The sequence below is a fragment of the Prionailurus viverrinus genome, chromosome C1 (assembly GCF_022837055.1).
Source record: "Prionailurus viverrinus isolate Anna chromosome C1, UM_Priviv_1.0, whole genome shotgun sequence".
NCBI lineage: Eukaryota > Metazoa > Chordata > Mammalia > Carnivora > Felidae > Prionailurus > Prionailurus viverrinus.
In genome coordinates, this window is record NC_062568.1 from 9382767 (window position 1) to 9407531 (window position 24765).

A 24765-nucleotide genomic window follows, 5' to 3' on the forward strand; every position below is an offset into this window, starting at 1 on the left:
CCTCTTCCTTTCTTCATTTCATTGTCAGAGTTAAATAGCATTGTTTTGAAATTAGAGAAAAATAGCTATCAGGGCCCCCCATGTCAGTATGGCAACAATGATCATTTCGCATATTCCTTCCCTACCATCCTTGTCCTTATGCTTGTAAAGTTGTGTGGCCAGGACACCAGCTGTGAGCCCCACTTGTCTGATTACATAGTACTGCAGGGTCTCTTGAGTAGAATACGGTCTCCTTGAGGTATAGTTGTATTTGTTGCAATCACCTTGACATTTATGTAGTGTTTGGCCGCCAGATAGAATGCTGACTGATTTTTATTGAATTTGCTAATATTCTTTGCATTATGCATTTTTTTTTCTAATTATAAAATCACGCGTATGAATTTGGGAAATTCCAGGCGAGTACAAAGCAGAAAACAGCATTTAGAATTCCACTCTTCCAGGATAAACACTATGAGCCATTTAGTGTCTTTATATAATTTCTATGTGAGTATAGTTTGAGATTGTTGCTATAATACTTCATGTACTATCTTATATTCCTTTTTTAAGCTTGACATTGTACTATAGACAGTCTCACTTACTGAAATCATTTAACAAATACCACTTAAAAATTTCTCTATTATTGCTAATTTAGGTAGTTTATAGTTGTATTTGTTTTGTATGTATGTGTGTGTTTCTATAAAGAACTACAGTAAGCATTAGGACCTAAATACTTATCTGCATTTTAAGGCACATCCTTAATATAGATTTAAACAGTAGGCTTATTGGGCCAGAAGGTATGGGCACTTTCTGGACTCTTGACACTGACTGCTGAGTCCAGGTTGGGATTCCAGAGTGGACCACTGTGTTTTTAATTTTTTTTGGTAATGTTTATTTATTTTTGAGAGAGAGAAAGGCGGCAGGGGTGAGGGGGTAGCAGCAGAGACAGGGAGACACAGAATCCAAAAACAGGCTCCGGGCCCTGAGCTGTCAGCACAGAGCCCCATGCGGGGCTGGAACCCACGAACTGTGAGATCATGACCTGAGCTGAAGTTGGACACTTAACCGACTGAGCTACCCAGGTGCCCAGAGGATCACTGTTTTTTTTTTAAACATGAGAGGGAACTTGGAATTACTCAATATCTACGTGTAACGTGTCTCAGAAGGGAGGGCCAGTGTCAGAATGACGGATCCACACTCCTGAAGACATCGGTGAGGGTTGAAAGCCAGGGCAGAAGATGATGTCGTGTCCTCTGACCCAGGGAGAAAATAAGTTGGCAGGGGTGGAGGGTGACCGAGTTTGTGCATGTGAGTATACAGGTGTGTTGGGGGCGGGAGAGCTAAGGAAACCCTACAGAATGGTTTTTATCCTCTCGACTTTTATCTTCCCAGAGTCAGGGAGTAATGGTGGAAGTAGGGAATAGGAGGGGCATTAGGGTGACTTGCAATAACCCCCTTGAGAAATGGAAGGGGGAGTTGCCTAGCAACCCTTTATATGAAGAGGTGGATGGAGAGTTGCCAAATAACACTGGGGAGTTCACTGAGCCGGACCTTCATACATCTAAAGTAGTACCAGTCTGCAAAGTCCTCTGATTTTTCTATGATCGGGAGTGCCTGATGCTTCAGCAGGGAAGCAGAGAGGAGAGTGGATGGGCTGATCTGGGCTAGGAGTTTGTAGAGTGGCTGCCGAAGTTGGGAATGAGGCTAAGGAGGCAAGGACTGTAGCAATAGTGTTGTTTAAGTGAGGCATCATGGGATACAGGGCACTAGAGGGCCTATCAAGTTGGTGGAATTGGAGGAAAGGAGCGTATTCTGTGTATTTATATTTGCAGCTCAGATCCTGAAATACAGGCTAGCCTGGGGTAACGGTGTTGGAGGTAGGAAGAGGTTCCTGGAGACCTCTCTCCTTAGAAGCTAGTTTTGAGTCTACTCCATGGGTTCAGGTCAAGAGCAGGGAGATTTGAAGACATTAAGAACTAAAGCTGCTATCGGATGCTTTCGCCTTTTATCTTCGACTAGAAGGAAAATGCTAACAGTGGCTCAGAACAGCAGACTAAATAGTTCGGTGCTGGTCTGCTTGGCGCATCCTTAAAAGGCCAAATGGTGCCTCCCTGGACATACTTCAGAAATAAAATTAAGAAAGTGCCCAGAGCAGTTTGCATTCTGGGTCAAAGTGAGAAATTAGGGCTATCTTCCATCAGGTCGAGGATTATACCAGTGGACACTCTGAGGACCGGGCATTCTTGGATTAACCTGACATGTTTGGATTTAAAGGATCGTTTGGGACAGAACCAGACCCCTCAGAAGGGCTTCTGGGGTAGGGATGAGAGATCTTGGTGAAGCAAAATGGCCACCCGCCAAGATATTTGGGCCAAATGTAGGAAGTCAACGTTGCTCAACACACTTCATTGGATTGTGTGGTTATTTCTGGAGTTGGCGTTTTCCGAAAGAGTATTATCAGTCTGCCTCTCCATTACTCTTTTTGTCTCAGCAGTATTAATGTCTGGGTATTGTATTCTGAAGTCAGATGAAGTTTGTTTATGACATTAACTGAAATGTCAGTTGGCTCTTTGTAAATATTGGAAAAAACCCTTCCAGCTGCTCTTTTTCCTGCTCTCAAGCTAATGCTAATCAATGAAGGTATTTGATTAACCTCTTGAAGCCTATTATTCAAATAGGCCTTGAATGACTAGACTGATAAATTGGACAAAATTAATTGCGGGAGGTGACGAACTCTTGTGCGTCACCACAGCTCATACAGCTCATTCTGCCGGTTCTCTCAAGCGAGACCATTAACTCTGGGGTGTGATAGACACCAGACACCGCAACACAAGCCATGTTTCGTTTCAGAGCAGAACTTGAGAGGACTAAACCTCTCAACACTGCCTTATGCAGTGCAATTATGGGATAAACTTGAATCAATTCGTTGCTTCTTTTGAATTTGGAACGCATTTCTGTATTTTATACGGGCTTTATAGATGTGTGTATCACGTTCCTAATCATCCTTCTCTTCGAACTCATGGTTAGAGTAAGGAGTTGCTCTTTGTTCATTGTCCTACATCGGTGATCCATGTTTAAGAAGGCCGGCAGGGGCTCCTGGGTGGCATTCGACTCAAGTTATTTAATGTTTATTTATTTTTGAAGGAGAAAGAGACGGAGTGTGAGTGGGGGAGGGACAGAGAGAGAGGGAGACAGGGCATCCAGAATCCGAAGCAGGCTCCGGACTCTGAGCTGTCAGCACAGAGCCCATCACGGGGCTTGAACTCACAAACTGTGAGATTATGATCTGAGCCAAAGTTGGATGCTCAACCGACTGAGCTACCTAGGCGCCCCGCATCTGACTCTTGATTTCAGCTCAGGTCATGATATCATAGTCATGAGATCGAGCCCTGAGTTGGGCTCTGCTGGGCATGGAGCCTGTTTGAGATTCTCTCTTTCTCTCTCTCCCTTTGCTCCTCCTCCGCTCATATTCCCTCTCTCTCTCTATCTCTCTCTCTCTTCCTCTCTCAAAGATAAAACAAAGGCAGGCACCCAATCTTGAGGGAATGTTGCAACGTAGAAGAACTAGAAGGGAATCCACAGTTAAACTCAGACCTAGTTCCAGCCTCTCAGTGGAACTTTGGACATAGATCTGAGCGCCCCCAGTTAAAAGTAACATTTAGCCTATGGGGAAATCTTGGAGGAATCACAAGAGTGATTTCGAGATCTGCAAATAGAACCAATATGAAGACAACATGAAACCAGACTTATTTCTTCTGGAAGGAAAAAGATTTATGGTAGACCAAAAGGCATCTTCAAATATGTGAAGGGTTAGCTATTACTCCTGGGATAGTGTGATATTGTGTTTTAATATACTCTCTGGATAAAAATCAGGGAAAATTGGTGTAAATGGTAACAGATGGGAGGAAAAGAATTTTCTGACGGGAAATGCAAAGTGAACACTAACAAAATGTGTGGATTTCATTTCTCTAGTGAGGGTCTGACCATTTTCTAGACATTGGATTGAATAGATTTTTCCATTGGTGGTGACCCACAGCTGAGTCTTGTTCTCAAGATGCTGAGGTTTTATGATTCTGTCACCATTCAACTTTGCCCTTTTAGAATGTCACTTTTACTATGATCTCTTCTTGGAAGTAAAAATATCTTTCTCAGGTTAATTCTTAGAAAACGGTAACGGTGTTCCATTATGGAGTTATTTATACCTGTGTTGATAGAAAAAGCTGTGTTCGGGGCGCCTGGGTGGCTCAGTCGGTTGAGCGTCCGACTTCCGCTCAGGTCATGATCTCGCGGTCCGTGAGTTCGAGCCCCGTGTCGGGCTCTGTGCTGACAGCTCAGAGCCTGGAGCCTGCTTCAGATTCTGTGTCTCCCTCTCTCTCTGACCCTCCCCCATTCATGCTCTGTCTCTTTCTGTCTCAAAAATAAATAAACATTAAAAAAAAATTAAAAAAAAAAGAAAAGGCTGTGTTCTCAACAGATATTTAAAACTCCAGACTGAGGGTGACTTTTTTTTTTAATTCAAATCCAAGTTAGTTAACATATAGTGTAATAATGATTTCAGGAATAGAATTTAGTGACACGTCACTTACGTATAACACTCAGTGCTCATCCCAACAAGTGCCCTTCTTAATGTACTTCACCCATTTAGCCCATCCTCCCACCCAACATCCTGAGGATGATTTTTCTTAAAGTTGCTAGATGAGGAGGGCTTTTACATTTGCTTTCTCCTCACTTGTGATGTCGTGGTCCTCAAGTCCTTGTTTTCAGAGATGTTTTCTTTGTAAGACAGAATATAACCTTATTAAGAAGACCTCGGGGCGCCTGGGTGGCGCAGTCGGTTAAGCGTCTGACTTCAGCCAGGTCACGATCTCGCGGTCCGGGAGTTCGAGCCCCGCGTCGGGCTCTGGGCTGATGGCTCAGAGCCTGGAGCCTGTTTCCGATTCTGTGTCTCCCTCTCTGTCTGCCCCTCCCCCGTTCATGCTCTGTCTCTCTCTGTCCCAAAAATAAATAAACGTTGAAAAAAAAAAAAAAAAAGAAGACCTCAAATTCTATAGGCTGGGGGCAGGAGGAGCTCTGGGGAAAGAGCCTGGTTTCTTTTGGTCCTCAGATATCACCACCTAGTGAGTTTTTATGACTTATGCCCTGACATTCAGAGCCAAACCCCTTCAATAAGAGAAGGTGAATATTTTATTTATAAAAATTCTTTAAAATTATAAGAATTTTGGTTTCTAGTATATATTGTTCTTCCCTCCCTGACACAATTAACCTCCACAATGAATTTTATCAAAAAAGGATAAAGCAAAAAACATGATAAATTATGATTCTAAACTTCGTCTCATATAGTACATGGAGAAAACGTCATCTCCCATCAGATAAAGATTATATACCATGTGACAATTTCCAGGAAGCATAGTAACTATACCTCCAAGGTAGCAAAGTAAATTTCTACACGTTATGGTGTTTTCTAGTTATTTAAAACTTTTAAAATTCATTGAAATGTGGGCATTTATTTAAAATGCAGACTTTGAAACTTCACTGAAAATCAAGATTAGGTTGCTTCCTAACGTGGCCAACACACTAAACTGTTAACAGTCTATTGTGGTGACAAAGACAATTGTTACTTGAGATGGTTGATTCTAAAGCTCTCAGCCAAGTTACCCACAAAGTGGAGTAAAGAGCTTATATGTAAGACTTAGTTTGAGGGGCACTTGGGTGGCTCAGTTGGTTGAGCATCTGACTCTTGATTTTAGCTCAGGTCATGATCTCTTGGTTCATGGGATTGAGCCCCCTGTTGGGTTCTGCACTGACAATGTTGAGCCTGTTTGGGATTCTCTCTCTCTCTCTCTCTCTCTCTCTCTCTCTCTCCCCCCCCCCCCCGCCACTCACACTTTCTATGTCTCTCAAAATAAATAAATAAGCTTAAAAAAACCAAACAAACTTAGTTTGATCTTCAACAAAGGTGCCAAGAACACACAATGGGAAACGGACAATCTCTCGATAAGTGATGCTCAGAAAACTGGTTACCCATGTGGAAAAGAATGAAATTGGACCTTATCTCACTCCATTTTAAAAAATCAACTCATGTTGTATGGAAAACAATTTGACAATAAATTATATTTAATATAAAAAAATCAACTCAAAATGGATGAAGACTTAAATGTTAAGATCTAAAACTGTAAAACTACTAGAAGAAAGCATAGAGAGAAAGCTTCATGACATTGGTCTGAGCAGTGATATTTTGGATATTGCCCCGAAAGCAAGGGCAACAAAAGCAAAAACAGACAAATGAGGTTACATTAAACTAAATAGCTTTTTCACTGCAAAGCAAACAATCAACAGAGTGAAGAGACAGCCGAGGACTGGAAGAAAATATTTGGAAACCATATATCTGTTAAGAGGTTAATATCCAAAAAATATAAGAAACTGAAGTCAATAGCAAGAAAATAAATATCCTGATTTAAAAATGGGCAAAGGCCTTGAACAGATACTTCTTCAAAGAAGATACACAGATGGCTAACAGGTATATGAAAAGATGCTCAACATCATTAATCATCAGGGAAATACAAATCAAAACCACGAGAGGAGATCACTCCACACTGATTAGAATGTCTGTTCTCAAGAAAACAAAAGATAACAGTGTTGGTGAAAATGTGGAGAAAAGGGAACCCTTGTACACTGTTGGTGGGAATGCAAACTGGTGTAGCCATTATGGAAAACAGTATGGAGGTTCCTCAAAGAATTAAAAATAGAACTACTATATGATCCAGCAATCTCACTTCTGGGTATATTTCCAAAGGAAATTAAGTCAGTATCTTAAAGGGATACCTGCAGTCCAAGTTCATTGCAACATTATTTGCAACAACCAAGATATGGAAGCAACCTAAGCGTCCATTGATAGATGAATGGATAAAGAAAATGTGGTATATATGTGTGTGTTTATGTGTGTTTGTGTGGGAGGGTGGGTAATAATAGAATATTTTCAGTTATAAAAAAAAGAAAGAAATCCTGGCATTTGTGATATCTTGGATGAACCTTGCTCAGTGAAATAAGCCAGGCATAGAAATAGAAATACTGCATGATCTCACTTACATGTGGAATCTAAAAAGTTAAACTCATAGAGGCATATAGACTAGAACAGTGGTCACCAGGGGTGGGGAAATGGGGGAAACAAGGAGATGTTGGTTGAAGAGTACAAAGTTGCAGCTGTAAGATGAGCAAGTCTAGAGATCTGCTCTTCACGATGACGACGATAGTTAATAATGCTGGGCTGAATACTGGGAGTTTGCTAAGGGAGTAGATTTCAGGGTCTGTCGTCATACACACAAAATGGTAACCATGTGAGCAGGTGAAATGTTGATTAGCTGGACTATAGCAATCACTTCACTATAGACATGGATATAAAATCATGTTGTACACCTTAAATGTATACAATTTTTATTAAAAAAAAAAAGACAATGTTGTCCCTTTCTTTCTTTCTCGCTCTTTATCCTCCTTCCCTTCTCTCCCCTTTTTTTTTTCTCTACTATCATTACATTGCTGTAGTTGTGATGGGCAACCGGGGTGTAATTTTTAGAGCAAACTCTTCTGCCATTTTTTAACACTATTTTTGGCTTGGGAAGGAAGATTTTGTTGTTTTCTCAAAAGAGTTACATGCTTCCTCAGTATCTTTTTCTCCGTGTAATAAATTTGTGACTCCAGAAGGGAGTACTTTTTACAAATCCTATCTTTCCCCACGAATATAAGTAAGCCATGTCTGTAATGTCCCCATTTCTTTATTCTTTAATGGGTTAAATGTAATTTGCAGATGAGATCGTTTTCACGCTGGTGAGAATTTTTTCGTTTGTTCATAACTAGCATCCTTTGTAAGCCCTGCCGTTTAATTTCCAGTGTCTATGTAGAATGACATAGCTGATAAAGCTCTGTTTTTCTCTGTGCTTTATTTGTTCTAGATACATTTCATATTGCTTTTCAGTCGACAGGGGAAATTACGGCTGCAGAAATGGTACACGACTCTCCCTGACAAAGAGAGGAAAAAGATCACCCGGGAAATTGTCCAGCTTGTTCTCTCTCGTGGTCAGAGGACAAGCAGTTTTGTTGACTGGAAGGAACTAAAACTTGTTTATAAAAGGTGTGAGTAACTTTATGAGAATTGCCTTTCTCATTATGGCTTTGGATTGTTTTAAATACTGGGCGTTTTCGATTGCAACACCAATTCCATCATTGACTGAAAGTTTTGGAGGCTGGAGCCCAAATATTTATACCCATAGACTAACAAAAAAGAATTCTCATTTATTGAGAGGCTCTCCCTGTGCCAGGATGGCTTCTAGGTACTTAATCTACATGTGGCTAATATACAAGTGCCTTCAAGGAATAGCTTATGGGCACCTATTGTATTTCCAGCACTTCTAATGGCTGTGGGCGCAGTAACTACCAGGCAGGGCTCAGTGCCACTCTCTTGGAGCTTACTCATTGGTCAGGTAAACAAAACCTCTGTTAATAACAGATGCTGCGGAAAAAAATGCAGGTTAACGTGATAGAGAGATGGACGGCTGTTATTATTACTCGTATTTGCAGATGAGGAAACTGAAGCCACAGAGAATGCAAGTAATCAATTAGTCTTCAGCCACAGTAACTAAGTGGCAGTTGGTAGAGCCAGGCTTTATTTTTTTAAGTTTATTTATTTATTCTTTTGAGAGAGAGAGAGAGAGAGTGCGCGAGTGGGCGAGCATAGGTGCATATGTGGGGGAAAGGCAGAGAGAGAGAGGGAGAGAGAGAATCCCAAGAAGGCTCTGCACTGTCAGCTCAGAGCCCCATGCGGGGCTCAAACTCACGAATCATGAGATCATGACGTGAACCAAAGTCGGGGGCTTAATCAGTTGAGCCACCCAGGTGCCCCCATATCTTTCTGGCTTTAAAGCCTATATATTCTCTCCTGATAGCACCTGCTTGCCATAGCAAGACCATACTGGAAAGGGACCTCAGTTTATGGATGAGGAAACTGAAGCCCTAAGACGTAAAGCACTTTTGCCCATAAAGATCCAAATAACTGATGCCTAAGCCAGGGCCAGAACCCAGCTGACCCGATCCTGCATCCAACATCCCACTGCCACTCCCAGAAGGAAAATGCACATTAGGAAGGTTCTTGCACGGGGTGTTTATAAAACCTGAAAGGAAACGACAGAGGCGACCTTGTGGACCATATTTAATGAAGTCAGTTACCAGGAGGTGCCTGGGCAAAGCTTCTGCTGCTGAGTCCCAGGATTAAAGCTTTCAGTACTAGCATCCAGAGAGATGTCAGTGAAGGCCTCTTAAAATGAGCATCCCAGGGACAGTAAGGCAAAGTCCCAGGAAGCACTTGCCAATAGGAAGCTTGCCCTTACTCTCTGCCTGCTGGTTTTTTAAAACTTTAAGTTCATTTGTAATTGAAACCATTGTATAAAGAAAAGGCTTTAGCAGTTTTCTCAACAGATACTTGCAGCTCCTGGGTTTATGATGCTGAGCAAGGCAGACTGAGGACCTGCCTTTGGGAAGCCACTGACCTCGTGGGGCAGAGACAGGCCACTGAACGGGCAGTGCTCTGATGGGGGAGGCACAGGAGTGCATAGCAGGGCATCTGGTCCGGTCGGAGAGGTTGGAGATTTCCCAGAGGAAATGACATCCAAGTTCAGAGCTAAGGGAGATGTAGGCAGTTATCCACACAAACGGGATGGGGAAGAGTATTTTAGGGAGAAGAAAGAGTTGCAGAGGGTAGACTGGATAGACTAAAGGCGGGACACATACAGAAAGAGGGCAGCACAGTGTGAGGCGAGAGCCCTGGTCAGGGGGTTGAAGTTTAGAAAGGACAGTTCACAAGCGGGAGAGGGGCGTGAGCATACCCCCATTCCAGTGGGCCAAGGACTCTGTCCCCACTGGACTGTTTCCCAGGGGTAAAATGGTGTTGAGAGTCTTCATATAATTAACAGAAAGAACCCAATGGCCACCATGTTTTTACATATTCTATTTCACATTTTGGGAACATATTGGATGTGGTGAATGATGATTTCCTTTTTTGATTTGGATGGTTGGGGGAGACTCTCTGAAGAAGAGGTAACTTTGTGTATTCACTGCGGAAAACACCAACTTCAGGTTATTTGATGTGTCATCATATTTTACTTTTCTTTCTTTCTTTCTTTCTTTCTTTCTTTCTTTCTTTCTTTCTTTCTTTCCTTCCTTCCTTCCTTCCTTCCTTCCTTCCTTTCTTCCTTCCTTCCTTTCTTTTTTTCTCTCCAAGGTATGCTAGTTTATATTTTTGCTGCGCAGTCGAAAATCAGGACAATGAGCTCTTGACGCTAGAGATTGTGCATCGTTACGTGGAGCTGCTGGACAAATACTTTGGAAACGTAAGTGTTGTTCTCGTCTATTCAGAATCAGTCCCTATTTCAGTTCTTACACCAGTGCTATCTTTCCTTGCATTGCTTCTCCCTCTCAAGTCTAAAGCATGAATTGCATGGGTGCAGGGTCCAGAATGTGAGGCGTTCCCCCACTTCCCATGATTCTTTGTAAACAAAAGACCCACAGCTTTCAAGAGGCAGGCCGTGTCTCTGTCTTCAGACCACAACCGCACTAGAGACCCTGTTCAATGAACTGGAGTTTAGTGGTGAAGGATTCCTCGATCTTTTCCTTCTCATTCTTCATTGACTGTCATCTCCCTTCTGTTTTGACTTTTCCATCCCCTCTCCAGCTTCTTTTACTACGTTCCAAGTGTTCTTTTATATTCTTTATATGTTAAAAAAATGCCAAACAAATCAACAAGAGAAAACCCAAATCCCTTTCCTTCCTATTGTTATTTAGTCTCCATGCATTTATTGCCAAGTAGGATTCCATACACAAGGGGCAGCGTCCTCAGAACCCATGTGCTCTGGGGCCGCTTAGAGCTTGGGTTCCACCTTTCCTGCTCCAAGGAGATCACAGAGTTACCGCCGGCCCCTTCCTAATGGTCAACACCAGTGATGCTTCTTAAATCTTCACCTGCTCACCTCCCTGCAGTGCTGGATCCTTGCTCGTCACCACGCCTCTTTATTTTGCCACAGCCCCGAGTTCTGATTCTCATCCCGTTTCTAAAGGCCCCTCCTTGGTTTCTGCCCCCAGCTCCCTTCCTCGCCCTGCCCTTTCTACTCTCCTTGAATGTCTGCCTGTCGCTTCCAGAATCCATGACCCTATGGCTCTCTTGCGCTCTGCTGAGGACGGTCTTCACTGGGCTTCCCACAGCCGTCTCAGTCTTTTGTTTTCTTCTTACAACCATCTCAGCTTCAACACGTCAAGAACTACAGTCACGTTCTGCAAACCTGTTCTGTCTTGTGATTGAATCTATTGTGTCCCGGGATCCTCCAATGCTTCCTTCTTTCTTCTTTCTCCACGCTTTGCTAAAGGCGGCCTTTGTCTATTCCGATTGGACTACGGTCCATCTCTTTGCTCCCACTCCCACCCGGTACAGGTTTACTTGGGATCGCAGTTTTCCTTTTCATTGGGACCTCACCTCTGGCCCTTTCTGCCTCTGGACTCATCTCTGCCTCCCTTTCCTGGCTTGTCAGTTGCCATCTTCCTTGCAATGCACAGATCCAGGGTGACAGACGTCCTCAGTCACTTTCCATCGTCTATAATGAGTAACAGCCAAACATTGGAGCCTGGCACGTGAGCTTTCTAAACATCCATCCCAGGCCACTTCTCTGACCTTCTCGCTTTTCTCTTTTTATCCCTGATGTGCTCAGTGCCCCAGCAACATGGAACAGCCCGGTATTGCCCGTAACTTGTGCAGGGTTTGTGTGGCCCCCAAACAGCACATCTCTTGAGATCATGACCTAGGACTTAGTCGTTTGATTTTTCTTTTTTTTAAAAAATTTTTTTTTTCAACGTTTATTTATTTTTGGGACAGAGAGAGACAGAGCGTGAATGGGGGAGGGGCAGAGAGAGAGGGAGACACAGAATCGGAAACAGGCTCCAGGCTCTGAGCCATCAGCCCAGAGCCCGACGCGGGGCTCGAACTCCCAGACCGCGAGATCGTGACCTGGCTGAAGTCAGACGCTTAACCGACTGCGCCACCCAGGCGCCCCAGTCGTTTGATTTTTCAACATGTGTAAGCAACTCTGGGCCAGATTTTAGCAAATGTTCCAGAAACATGTCATCCAGTTCACAGTCTCAAGAAATTAAGTCATTGGATTTGGAGTGTTTTCTCTCGGTAATGTTCTCTTCCCCATTCCCCTGCCCGCTGGTTTTTATTAAGCGTTGTTGGGAGGGTTTGCTTCCACAAGACATTTTGTTCTCTGTCCAATGGAATGAGTAGCGTGTGCGGTACTGGTTGGGGTTTTATCAGATTTCTTGCAACGATTTTCACCAGCGTGAGCACTTGAAAGGTTTTTGAAAGAATTTTCTCTCCCTCCCTCCCTGTATCCTTTTGACTCTCCTTTATTCCCTTTATAAATGATGTTAGAAGATGACCTTTAATGTTGCTTCAGAGATTCAGGTTGTTGGTCAGTATACAGAGTAAGACAGGCAGACCATTTTTCCTTCTCTTCCTCTTAGGTTTTCTCGAAGTTTGTTTTTATTTATTTATTTATTTATTTATTTATTTATTTATTTATTTTTCAATATGTGAAATTTATTGTCAAATTGGTTTCCATACAACACCCAGGGCTCATCCCAACAGGTGCCCTCCTCAATACCCATCACCCACCCTCCTTTCCCTCCCACCCCCCATCAACCCTCAGTTTGTTCTCAGTTTTTAAGAGTCTCTTATGCTTTGGCTCTCTCCCTCTCTGACCTCTTTTTTTTTTTCTCCTTCCCCTCCCCCCATGGGTTTTCATTTTTTTTAAAGAGAGATTTGCAAACATATAATAGCATGTTTTCAAACTTGAGATTAGTTAAATCTATGCTTTCCATTATTCAAATGAAGCCTGACATTTTGAAATCCACTGCAGACCTGGCCTTTTGTAAAGGCCTGCAGGAGTTTTTGTGAGGCCCAGGCTTCCCTAGGACCTTCTGCCCCTAATTTCTGCACTCTGGTTTGAACTATATGTTTTCCTAGATTTACCCAACTGTGATAACGTGAATTGGGGTTAAATCTCGGTCTTAGTCTTATCACGACACGTTGCTTTCTTAAGACAATCTAAATCACCTTCACCAATGCTAAGCTCAGTTAAGATATAAGGAGAATCCGAATGAATTCCCATTTCTCTAACATTAATTTTTCATCCTATTGTGGCGTACCTTTAGAAGCTCTGTCTTTGCCACGGACCAAAATTTAATTCACTAAAAAATTCAATGAATCTTTTATTAAGCTAAGAGCAGCTAAGAGCAATTCAAGGCTATGTGCCCAGTAGGTGTTCAGTTCTTATTAATTAACTGTGATGAGCAAAGGCTACCAGTACTGATTCTCATTGACATCATCTCAGGAATAATCTATTTCTCTTTGGCACTCTTTTTTTCTTTGTTAATACTGAAGGTTTCCTTGAATTCTGCCCTTGATATTATCCAAGAGAAAACTTTGTACTGTGTTTCTCTTACAACAGTGGAAAATATTACCTTCCTATGGCAGATCAATCAAACTCTCTGGCTACTAACTTATGTATTTTTTGAGCATTTTTCCATTCCAGGGAGACTTACACGGATTAACTAGTTAATCTTTCAATCTTCCGTAAACAGCATTAACCCCAATTTACAGAGGCTACGAAGAGATGCCCCAGAGTCTTAGAGTAGATAAAGGTCTGTTTGAGGATTTAGCCACCTGCCGTATTTTCCCATTACAGGCTGTGGTGTGAGTTTTTGCTGATGTGCTCAGAGGGTATGGGTGTTGCTATGCCAAAGAGGCTTGATCTTGATTTAGGAAGTTTTCTTCTAGGAGGAGGAAGGCTCTGAGTCCTGCTAGGTCCTGAGTGAGTGGTGCCCAGTCACCCACTAACCAGACCTGTGATTGGGCTTGTGATAGATCTCTAATTTCACAGATAAGAAAATAACACTCCAAAAGGTCAACAGAAATATTTACTTTGCTAATCTCATGGGGCTGTTTTGGGGATCAAAGAGACAGTGTGATCGACAATACTTTATAAACTGTCAATTGCTATGTCGTTGTACCTTAAACTGTATTATTTTATATATGGTTTTATACATTTGCTATATGTAATTTAAACTTTTTGTACTTACTTTAGAACAGAATTCAGTAAGAGAAGGCTCTTCTTAGACTCTATCCAAAAGTATTTAGTTAATGAAATGTCAGAAATAATCTTACGACGTCATGTATTCTGCTCTAAGAGAAGACCCTCAAGCCGAATTAAAGCACAGGCTAAGAGATCAAGGGTGAAATTAAATTATCACTGTTTCTGCCTTCTTACAAGCTTTCTTCCAGAGTCTATATATACACAAGAAAATGTGAAAAAAAAATTCAGATGCTCACGTGTTTATAAACACGGAAACCATTTATTTTTACATAATAGATGAAATGCGGTAATTTAAGCATCGAGGGCACATTCCTGATGTACTGGGACAGTACCCTTAAGTGGAATCACCAGTATTTGAGTAATTGGGCAGTTTGCTGAAGAAACCTGCATTTGGTCTAGGGTGCTCCGGGAGGTGTTTCCTATTTCTGCTCTCAGATACAGTAACCCCTTGGGGTTAGGCTCAAAGAATAACCATAGAAGTAGGATTTTGGAGTTGCTGTATACAAAATCGTTGCTCATATGTGACACTCCCTACAGTTCCGATAGAACTTGTACACCTGTTACCTTATAACCTAGAGATAGTCACTGTACATCCAAGTTGCTGCTGTGTGTGTGTGTGTGTGTGTGTGTGTGTGTGTGTATGTGTGTGTGTGTGTGTGTGTGTGTGTGTGCCTGCGCGTGTGTGTTCTCTATCGGACTTTGCGTGCCTGCGACTTTATTCCCTTCCCTTGAAACTAGATGCAGTCAATTAACCACCCCCATGGCTGTCTGCGAGTGGGGTTTGAGACGTTCCTGAAAAACTTGCATTAGTATCTGCCAGGTTCACCTTGCAGGATCCCAGCTGCTGGTTTCTCCTAATGAGGCTCCCGTCTGTCTCCGATTCCTGTCTACGCCTGCCTTGAACTCTGAGGTTCCTCAGCTTTTGCTACTGTTACTCCTGACTTCCTGCCTCTACTGACCTCTGGTAACTGCTTGCTCCTTGTGTCTTCTTTAACCAGACATACGCAGTTTTATTTCTAAATGGGATTGCATTACGCATGGTAGTCTGCAACTTGCTTTCTTTTCCTTCCCCTCTCCAAATGTACCTTGGAGTTCTTTCCCCATTTGTCCATGGAAATCTCTCTCATTCTTTCCAACTTCTACGTGGAATTTCCACACCGTCACAACAGACAGAGAGGCGGACGGACTGTTGCGGGAGGGAGGAGGTAGAGATAGATGTATACACCCACTTGTTGTGGATTTACCCGCTTACTGCTGTTTTCTAGTGAATGAGGAGACCAGGACCTTTGCAGGTAGTTGGAAGAGTTTTTCTGAGCTGGCCATTTATGGTGGTGATATTTACCTAATGATTTACCTCGTAGAGTCTGCAACTTCAGTGACCTAAGCCCTAAATACGTGAAGCAGTTTGCTAAAACGTTGACATCCGCTTCATGTAGCGTTATAGCCCTCAGTAGGATCAGAGAATCAGTGATCTGGGAACCCATTAGTTCCCAGCCTCATAGAAACAAGTCCTAAATAGTGACTGACTCATTTATCCTACAGATATGTCCTGCATCCTATGATGTGCTGGATACCGGGGATATTAAGATGACTGAGGTCTGTGCCTGAGCTCACGGTGCTGGGGGAGAGATCGATAAGTAAGCATACACTAGTGCCCACAGATGTAAGAGAGAACACAGAGCAAGTGGTGTGAAATCTGAGTGGGGGAAAAGAGGCTTTGGTGGAATCTCTGGACCCCTGACTTTTGAGTTTGGCCTTGGAAAAGTGAGCTTCATTTTGCCAGCAGCGTAAAGAAAAGGACATCTGGGATGTATCCCAGGACTCGCTCGTATGTGCAAAGGTAAAGGCATAGAAGAACACAGTGGACCGTGGCTGTAGCACGGGGGTGATGCTGACACAGGAAGCTAGAGAGAGGGGGGCCCAGGCTAGGTGGTAAAGAGTCCCAAAAGGCATGTAGAGGAATTAAAACTTTGTTCTGGACATAAGACCTTACACAGGAGAGGAACGAGATCAGCGCTTTAGCAGAGCGTTAGTCATTGTTGGCCTTGAGTGGGGACCGACGCCACCTAACAGGTCACTGCAGTGGCCTCGGTGAGAGAGGTTGCAGGCCTGAGAGAAGGCGGCGAAAGGGTAGCAGACAGAAGAGGCGAAGGGGTGTCGTTTATTTACACGATGGAATCAACAGGAACTGATGACCAGACCGAGCGGCGTGAGGCCCGAGGCAGGGGGAAAAGAATGACGGGGAGGGAGAAATCAGTGGCGCTGTGGAGTGAATTCGGTCAAGCCCCAGATCGAATTTTCAGCTACTAAGCAAAATGGTCTGCGGGGAAGAGAATATGCTTAACTTCAGTTTGGCAGATGGTGACTTGGACTGAGGAATGTCCAGGCAGACATGTCTCCTGAGCAGGTGAAGATATTGGACTCGCTCCAGAAGGAGATCAGGGCTACACATCCAGGTGATGGGACCCTGGAGGCGAGACAGCCATAGAGAGTCTGTGAGGTTGTCTAGAGTATATGTATCGCAAAGAGAAGAAGCTCTCATGAAACACGCCAATGCCGAAGAAGAAGGTGGGTCACTAGAAGGTAAACGGCCTGAAGCAGCGGTGTTGATTTTGCTGGTGTCCCAAGCCCCCCTCCAGAAATACTTCTTCACCGAATGCAAAGTAGCGGGGGAGATAAATCATCCAGCGAGTCTGAGAAGGAATCACGAGAGATGCTGGGCAAGAACAGGCCTTGAGTGGTATGGCCCAGGTCAGGGAGCAAGGGAGAGATTTTTCAAGAGGGACATGGTGCTACTGAGAGGTAAAGGAGGCGGAGGGCAGAGGGCGAGAAACTGGCGGTTAGCAGCAACCTTCCAGAGCGTGTGGAATAGGAATGGGGATGTCGGGGAGTTGAGGAAAACGTGAGAAGGAAAACACCAGGAGAGTGCCAGCGTGGCCAATCAGGGAATTGGAAACAAGCCCTATTGGGATCCTGAGGGGCGGCTCTCTTGCCTCTGGCTTCACTTGAACCACGAAATCTATTAGGCTCTGCTTTGGTCTGTGACAGTGGTTCTCCCCCTGTGGTCCCCAGACCTCCATCATTAGCATCGCCTGGGAACCCCTCACACGTGCAGACTCTCGGGCCTTACCCAGACCCGCCGAATCCCAACGTTCAGGGTGGGGGCCCAGCAGGTGCCTTCCGTGTGGATTCAGTGCGCTCTGAAGTTTGAGGACCACTGGCTTGTGGCATAATCTTGAGAAAAATTAGCACAGGTGAGCTGATTTGCCTCTGAGGAGTGAGCTGCTGATAGTCCTGTAGCTAGGAGCCCAGACTTAACGGACCAGAGAGCGGGAGGAAGGAGGCGAGGCCCTCGTGCCTGACATCACTGGGGACTCGGCTTCCATCGGGGCAGGTGGAAATAGGAGCCATGCTGCCCGATCCCTCTCCCGAGTTTCAAATTTCTTGTTGTGACGTCAAAGAATATTATTTAAGGACATGGTCTGCTTAATAGAATGTGGTTTTACTTTGGCTAAAGGGCCTGGGATTCCCCACTTCTATTTTTCCGTCCTTAGAATACCATTTGATAGTTTTCCCTTTGGTGCGCCTCCTGGGTGTGGCTGCTGGAAAAGCTTGAGGCTGATACGTGTTTCCCCTGCTGCTCCTGCAAGTTCACCGACCCGTTTGTTTTTGTCTGACCAGGTCTGCGAGCTGGATATTATCTTTAATTTTGAAAAGGCTTATTTTATCCTCGACGAGTTTATAATGGGTGGAGAAATTCAGGAAACGTCCAAGAAATCTGCTGTCAAAGCCATTGAAGATTCTGATATGTTACAGGAGGTCAGTACAACGGGGACAGATAACGATGGGGACGATGATGATTGTGTGCTGGCCGACACTTCTTGAGGCCTTGACGCTGTGCGGGGTGCGGTTTTTAAGCAACTTACCAGTGTTCGCTCTTTTAAGAAGCGAGTGAACGGAGACACAGAGAGGTTACACAACCTGCCTGATGTCACACAGCTGGGAAGTGTGGAATAGAGAGTTGAACCCAGGAACTTGGGCTCCAGAGTCTTGGCTTTTCGTGTGCGGCTGAGCTCTTTAGTGAGGGTACCTCAACTGTCAACAAGGAACCAAAAGCTGGGTGCTATTTTTTTTTCAGACATTTAACGAGAGGTATAAAAAGACTTTCATTAAAATATCTGTGCTCCCCTGGGAAAGGAGAATAGCAGTGCATTGTCACTCCGTTTGCCAGGGATATTAGAAGTTTATTATCGAAGATGGCATCTATCATTGTAATTAAAATTCCTTACACCTCCTGGCGAGGCTGCACGTGTGCACCTATTTGCATACATAAATTGGGAATCCTGTGGTTTGCTTGCCAAGGTATAAATGGGCCCTGAAGCATCCATGTGGTCGTGCTCCTGACTCTGTGATATTTACATAAAATACAGTGGGTCTTTTATTTTATTTTTATTTTAGAGAGAAAGAGAGTGCCCATGAGTGAGGGAGAGGGGCAGAGGGGGGAAGAGAGAGAGAGAGAGAGAGAGCAAGGGAGAAGGGCACAGGGAGAGAGAGAGAGAGAGAGAGAGACTCTCAAGCAGGCTCTCTGCTCAGCACAGAGCCCGATGTGGGGCTCGATCCCACAACTCCGGGAAGGTGACCTGAGGCGAAATCAAGAGTCAGACACTCAACCGACTGAGCCACCCAGACATCCCACGTGGGGCTTCTAGAAGCAGTGCAGATTTGCACCATACATCACACCTAATAAGGGAACTTACCTACATCGGCCCTTGACTCCTCCCAAGGACACTGACGGGGAGCACGGCACCCCGCTGACCTTTGGCTTCCTAATGAGGTGATCCCACCAACCCCAGCACAGGCCACCTCTAGGCACTTCTTCCCACAGCGTCACTGGGTCTTTCCACCTGCCTGTCTCACAATGGCAGGTCATGAGATTCCAGAGGATTACATGCTCTCTTTTAAAAAATGGCGTTAAAGCCATTCTTCCTGCTGTTCAAGAAATAAGAGACTGGGTTAATAAAACAGCATCAGGCATGGTCTCCCAGCAACTTTTCTGGCACCTCGCTGAGCTGATGACTTATTCCAGCCCATCTGGGGGGAAGCAGAGCTCAGGTGAATGGACTCTGAGGAAGACACCTGTTGGAGTAGGTGCCCGGAAGCATCCGCGTGTGCCTTTGAGGAGACTGGTTCATCTCCCTCTGGAGGTGTCCTCACCGCAAGAAATGCATTTAAACCTTCTGATGTTTGCTTAGCTCTCTCCAAACGCCAAAGGAAGGGAATTTTACAAGGTGCTTGAGAAATCAGGGGTTTGGAAATTCCACAGGACAACCTTTCTTAAAATATGCCAAGGGTTATTTATAACCCTATCCTCAGGGCCCTTACTGTGGAGTCTACTTGCGGGAGAAAGAGACTTTTTAGCGGGGTCTCGGGCACTAACGGTAATTGCAGCTTTCTGAACTGGGGCCAGGACACAATCTGGGTTATTTTGAATTCCTGCTCTGGAAGAAATACAGGGTTTTAAAGAGCTGGGAGTGCATCTGATGCTGCTAGTTCCACAGAAATCTGGGAAGCAGGTTATTTCAAGAAAGAGCCCTTCCACAATTAAACGCTAACTGGTAGTTGGCGTTCTTGCTGATCGAGCGGAAGGTCTTGATGGACAGGGCTCACGGGCCCCTCCGTTTAGCCTCTGTGTCCCCATGGTGACCAGGCAATGTCATGACTGCCCTCTAAGTCTCTCTGGGTAGACTAACAGCACCTGCCAAATAGAGACAACGTTATCAGCATTCTCTTGGGCTCCGGGTACGTCAGCTAAGTCAGTGAACGTTTGGGGAGCTGGCTGAAAAATGGGCTGTGTATATCCGGTCAGAAAAGTGTAGAATGACTAGGCACAAGCCATGTAATTACATAAAGAAAAAAAAAATACTGCTTCCTTTTTTTCCCTGTCCTTTGGACCTAAGCACATATTTTAGCTACTAAAGGTTAAGGGAGACCTTTGTAACATTGCTTTCGCTTTTAGCCCCTAGAACTTTCCCTGACCCCTAATTAATAAAGGTTTCTTAGAATAAAAAGGCCATCCTCGCACATTTAGTAAGAAGACACAGAGTCTTAAATTTGCAAATGCTCAAAGATTATTCTGAGTGTCCTGGGGCTCGGTGTTAGTGATATGGATTAAAAAAGAACAGATTAGGGGACCTGGGTGGCTCAGTCGGTTAATGTCCAACTTCGGCTTGGGTCACGATCTTACGGTTCGTGAGTTCGAGCCTCGAGTTGGGCTGTGTGCTGACAGCTCAGAGCCCGGAGCCCGCTTCGGATTCTGTGTCTCTCTCTCTCTCTCTCTGCCCCTCCCCTGCTCATTCTCTGTTTCTCCCTCTCTCAAAAATAAATAAACGTTAAAAAAAATTTTTTTAATAAAAAAATGCAAAGAACAGTTTAATTGGTTGGGGGTGACTTTTGGAGGTATCTTATTTTGTGGGTGACAACCCATGGACAGTGGCTTGAAGTGATAAGAAAACAAACTGAAAGAGGAAGGTAGTTAGCTTATTACCTGCAGGGGTTGCAATTCCTGGCATCACCAGTGGGGGTGACGGACAGAAGAGGTTTCCCCACAAAATGAGGAGCCCGAGTCAAAATGGTGTCTCATTGGCTCAAGCGAGAGAATACCTTGCCTGTGTATGCGTGGAGGCATGAGAATGGCATAGGTGCATCCCCACATTGTCACCCTGAAAAGCACAACCCACGTTGGGGTACCTCGGTGGCTCAGTCAGTTAAGTGTCCTACTTCCGATCTTGGCTCAGGTCATGATCCCAGGATCCTTGGGCTCCACACCGAGCATGAAGCCTGCTTGGGATCCTCTCTCCCTCTCTGCCCCTCCCCTGCGTGCGCTCTCTCTCTTCTAAAACAACAACAACAACGACGAAAACAAAACCCACAACCCATGTTAACTGCTAAGCAAAGCCATAAAGCAGTAAAAACTTACAGTATGTACAGTGTGAAATCCACAAGAAACTTGGTGGTGCAAGAAGGGGTCCTGAGGGACAGATCCTGGTCCTCTTGTGAAACACAGAGCTCTTTAAGGTTGTGCCAGCCTTGAGTGTCTGTTCCAACCTTGAAAGCAGGAAGCTCAAGAAAATACCAACCTTGTACGCTATTGAGTCATGTAACTTGAGTAACAGCATGGCCCAGAAAGGGCAGTCAGTGTCGTCTGTAGCCGACTGAGGTAGCCAGTGGTGGGAGGTGGTGCCAATAACTAGAAGCCGGCAAAGTGACAATTCCAGAGGCTTTTGCTGGCCCCAGCCCCTTCCGAGGCTGCAGGCTCATGTGGTGGAATTTATAAAGGTAAGATATCGTAGCCGCAAAGCACATGTTAGCCATACAGTGAATACATTATAGAAGCATGTCAGACACTTAATGAACGAAAACCTTAGGCTATGGTTCTGGATTTGGGGATGCTTGTCCTTTAAAAACGCATAATCTGTTACTGCCTTCCTCATTCTAAATCAACTTCATACCCAATTTTGTATTTGCAACTTTGTATTCCTTTTCAAATGGTATAAACTCTAGGTGCTAGAAGACAGGCGTGGGCCCCTGGCCAGTGTGATAGCCCTGCTAAGTTTGAAGACACCGGCAGCAATTGTAAGAGGAGATGCAGACAGGGCAGAGGGCTGGGGGTGTGGGCTTCTCTTGGCCAGTGCTCATCTGGAGGCGTAAGAGCTTTATAAGGAAGTGTGGGTGACCGAGCGCAAGTGTTTCAGCATAGGAGCCCTGGAATTCTAAACAGAGCTGGTGAAAGCCCGTTGGAACGCCTGATTTCTAACCTTGGTTCCCTCTGAGTGATATTGCTTAGCCATGGCCTTGCCGTTTGGCCCATGAGGATCAATTGTCTTCCCAGCCAGGTGCAAGTGAATTATGCACCCTGAGGTTCAAGGTTAAGCACAGTTTGATCACTACTGATGGAACTGACTGGGGCTTGCACGAAAGAGGCAGGGGCGTTTCCCCAAGGCTGCCCCCTTGAACTTTTGTATTGATTCGACACAGGAGCCACTGTGTTACACAAATATATAAGTCTACAATAGAAGAGAATGCAAGAGACAACCCATTTATCTTGCATAGTAAAGGGCTTGCCCATCATGGTATATTTCAACTCTACCTGTAATTGTGAATCTGGCCGAACGTTTCTTCAAAAGTAGTGGCAAAAAAATTATGGCCTTCTGGCAAGTTGACAAACTTGCTAACTGGTGAGGAGGATGAAGGAAGTTCGCATACTTTGGAGGAAAGCCTTTTCAAAATACATGGAAGAAATCCTTAAGAATCCTAGTTTGTGTGTGCTTTTTATATCTTGCCAACAAGCGTAGAAAGATGATTTGCACAGTATCTGTAGCAATTCTGACGTTACAGGGATACAGTCGAGATTTCTCTACTACGTGGGCCTGGAGGTGGGTGCTCATGATCATTTAGGCACGTTTACCCGAAGTCAACAGTGGCATATTGGCAGCTGTTGCTTTAGAATTTCTCTTATCGGACATTCTTTTTGGGATCAAGCGTAGCCTTTTCCGTGGAAAGTTATTAAGTTCCAGCCACATGGATGTGTATGCACGTTACGCTCAAACTTTGAACCGCCGTTCTTGATCAGAATGCAAAGATTGATGTCCATCCCCGTTTAGATAACTTCTGTTCAATAACCGCAAACAATAAGGAAGTAAAAGAATGACAAAGGTTTCACATTCTGCTAAAGGCTGTCGAAGGGGCTCTTGTTCTAATTTCTCGTTCTCTTTCAGACGATGGAAGAATATATGAGCAAGCCTACGTTTTAACCGCGCGTCTACTTGAAGACTCCCGAGTCCCCCACGCTGTGAGCCTGTAAATTAGCAGAACCTGCCGTCCAGTTCCTTGAGGAGCTTCTGGCAGCATGCCAAAAATAACCTAAAAGGGATCCTTCGGTAACTAGCAATTAAGTTGTTTCACATAACATATTTATCGTTATTACATATCTGTATTATGCTGTACGTAACTACTTACTGTGGCTCTGGATGTTCAAGCAACTGCTTTATGACTCAGTAGACTGGGTATGTGTCTACAGTGCTTTAATTCCATGTGATATTTTTAAGCTAATTTAAGTAAAGGTGTTGCAATATGTTTATTGTTGCATTCCATTCTCTACTGACAGCTGAATAATAACCCATGGTTTTGAACGTGAAATACATGTTGTATTATGAGTAATTCTTTTCTAAATGTTCAACTTTTTAAATTGTATAATAATTCAAAATTATGTTAATAGTTCAGAGTTCATACATAATGCTAGACATTGTTTTTTTTTTTTTTTTTTTTTTGGATACACTTAGTAAAATGTAAATTTCAGTCCAGATACAATGTATCTGATTTTAATGTCCTGCATTCTTTATTTTTTCAGGGTTGGAATTAAGGAAAATAACCAAAGATAGTAAGGGACGTAAGTGGTTTTGATATCATGGAAGCTGCTATCTAGTCGAGATTTTCATTTTACCTTTTAATTGAATATAAAGGGCATTCCATTATAAGGTTATATTTTCCTATAAACTCTCTGTATTTATTAAGGATTTCAGACTTCTGGAGATACAGTGTCTATGACTTCCCTTATTATAACAATAGTATAATAAAGATGAATAACAGTAGCAGTAATTATAATAACTACTACTATTTTAATAAGTTTTAAGGTTCCAAGCACTTAGCTGCTTGAGAGATTTTGCTTCAAACATGTTTTAATGTGTATCTACTATGTTTGACGACTGTTTATTAGACTTACTTATTATAACAGCCTATATAGTAGATGCCCTTCCTCCTTTTTTACTTCCTCATGCCCCGAATTAAATATTTGCTGCTGATCACTATTATTCTCAATATATTGCATTCCTGATTTGCCGGAATGAAACTTCTCTGTAACCAGGTAGTAAACGTGATCGGACATTACAGGAAATAGCTCGTAACACTCTGTGTTGATGCCCCACCTCTGATGTCCTACGTGTGCATTTTCCATGTTCATTTTGAGGTCTGGTATCATTCGGGTTGGCGTGGTTAGGGATCCCTCCTGGCTTTTCCTAAGAGAGCAGTGTGCTGGCTGTTGTATTCTTTCCCTAGAAGATCCTATATGGTGGACCTTTAGAGAACATGAAGGAAAAATGCCCTCTCTGATTCGTCTTGCCAGATATATTGAAGGAAAAATAAGACATGAACAGAAGAAAAGCTTGGCCAATTCCTCAATAGAGCCGTTACTAAAAAGAAGGAACTCAGATTAGTATATGAAGGAATTATTGGGCTTTTAATGTCTATTTATTCAGGCTAATCCTGTGATTACAATGATGGCTTGGATTGAAGTTTAACTGCCATTTTTGATCACTCTGTTTATTTGATGTCTTCCGATTTGTGTTGTCGATATGGTGGAACTCTTTTATCTTTAAAAAGGTTTGTGGGGCCCCTGGGTGGCTCAGTCGGTGACGCGTCCGACTTCGGCTCAGGTCATGATCTCACGGTTTGTGAGTTCAAGCCCTTCATTGGGCTCTTGTGCTGACAGCTCGGAGCCTGGAGCCTCCTTCTGATTCTGTGTCTCCCTCTCTTTTTCTGCCCCTCCCCA

At 43.9% G+C, this 24765-nt stretch overlaps 1 protein-coding gene across 2 annotated transcripts in view; it reads left to right on the plus strand.

The window, feature by feature from the left end:
- The window catches only part of AP1S3 (adaptor related protein complex 1 subunit sigma 3), a 59753-nt gene extending 35404 nt beyond the window's left edge, over positions 1-24349 (plus strand). The window contains exons 2-6 of one of the 2 annotated variants that reach the window (XR_007154743.1): positions 7923-8101; positions 10244-10352; positions 17844-17981; positions 22937-23098; positions 23569-24349. Coding sequence is in view for 1 of the 2 variants with exons in the window: in XM_047870704.1 (XP_047726660.1) it covers positions 7923-8101; positions 10244-10352; positions 17844-17981; positions 22937-22972 (462 nt within the window). In the remaining variant the exon portion in view is untranslated. Of the gene's footprint in view, positions 1-7922; positions 8102-10243; positions 10353-17843; positions 17982-22936 lie in introns of both variants that reach the window. The other variant, XM_047870704.1, reaches the window with a different exon arrangement.
- Positions 24350-24765: the final 416 nt, after the last annotated feature.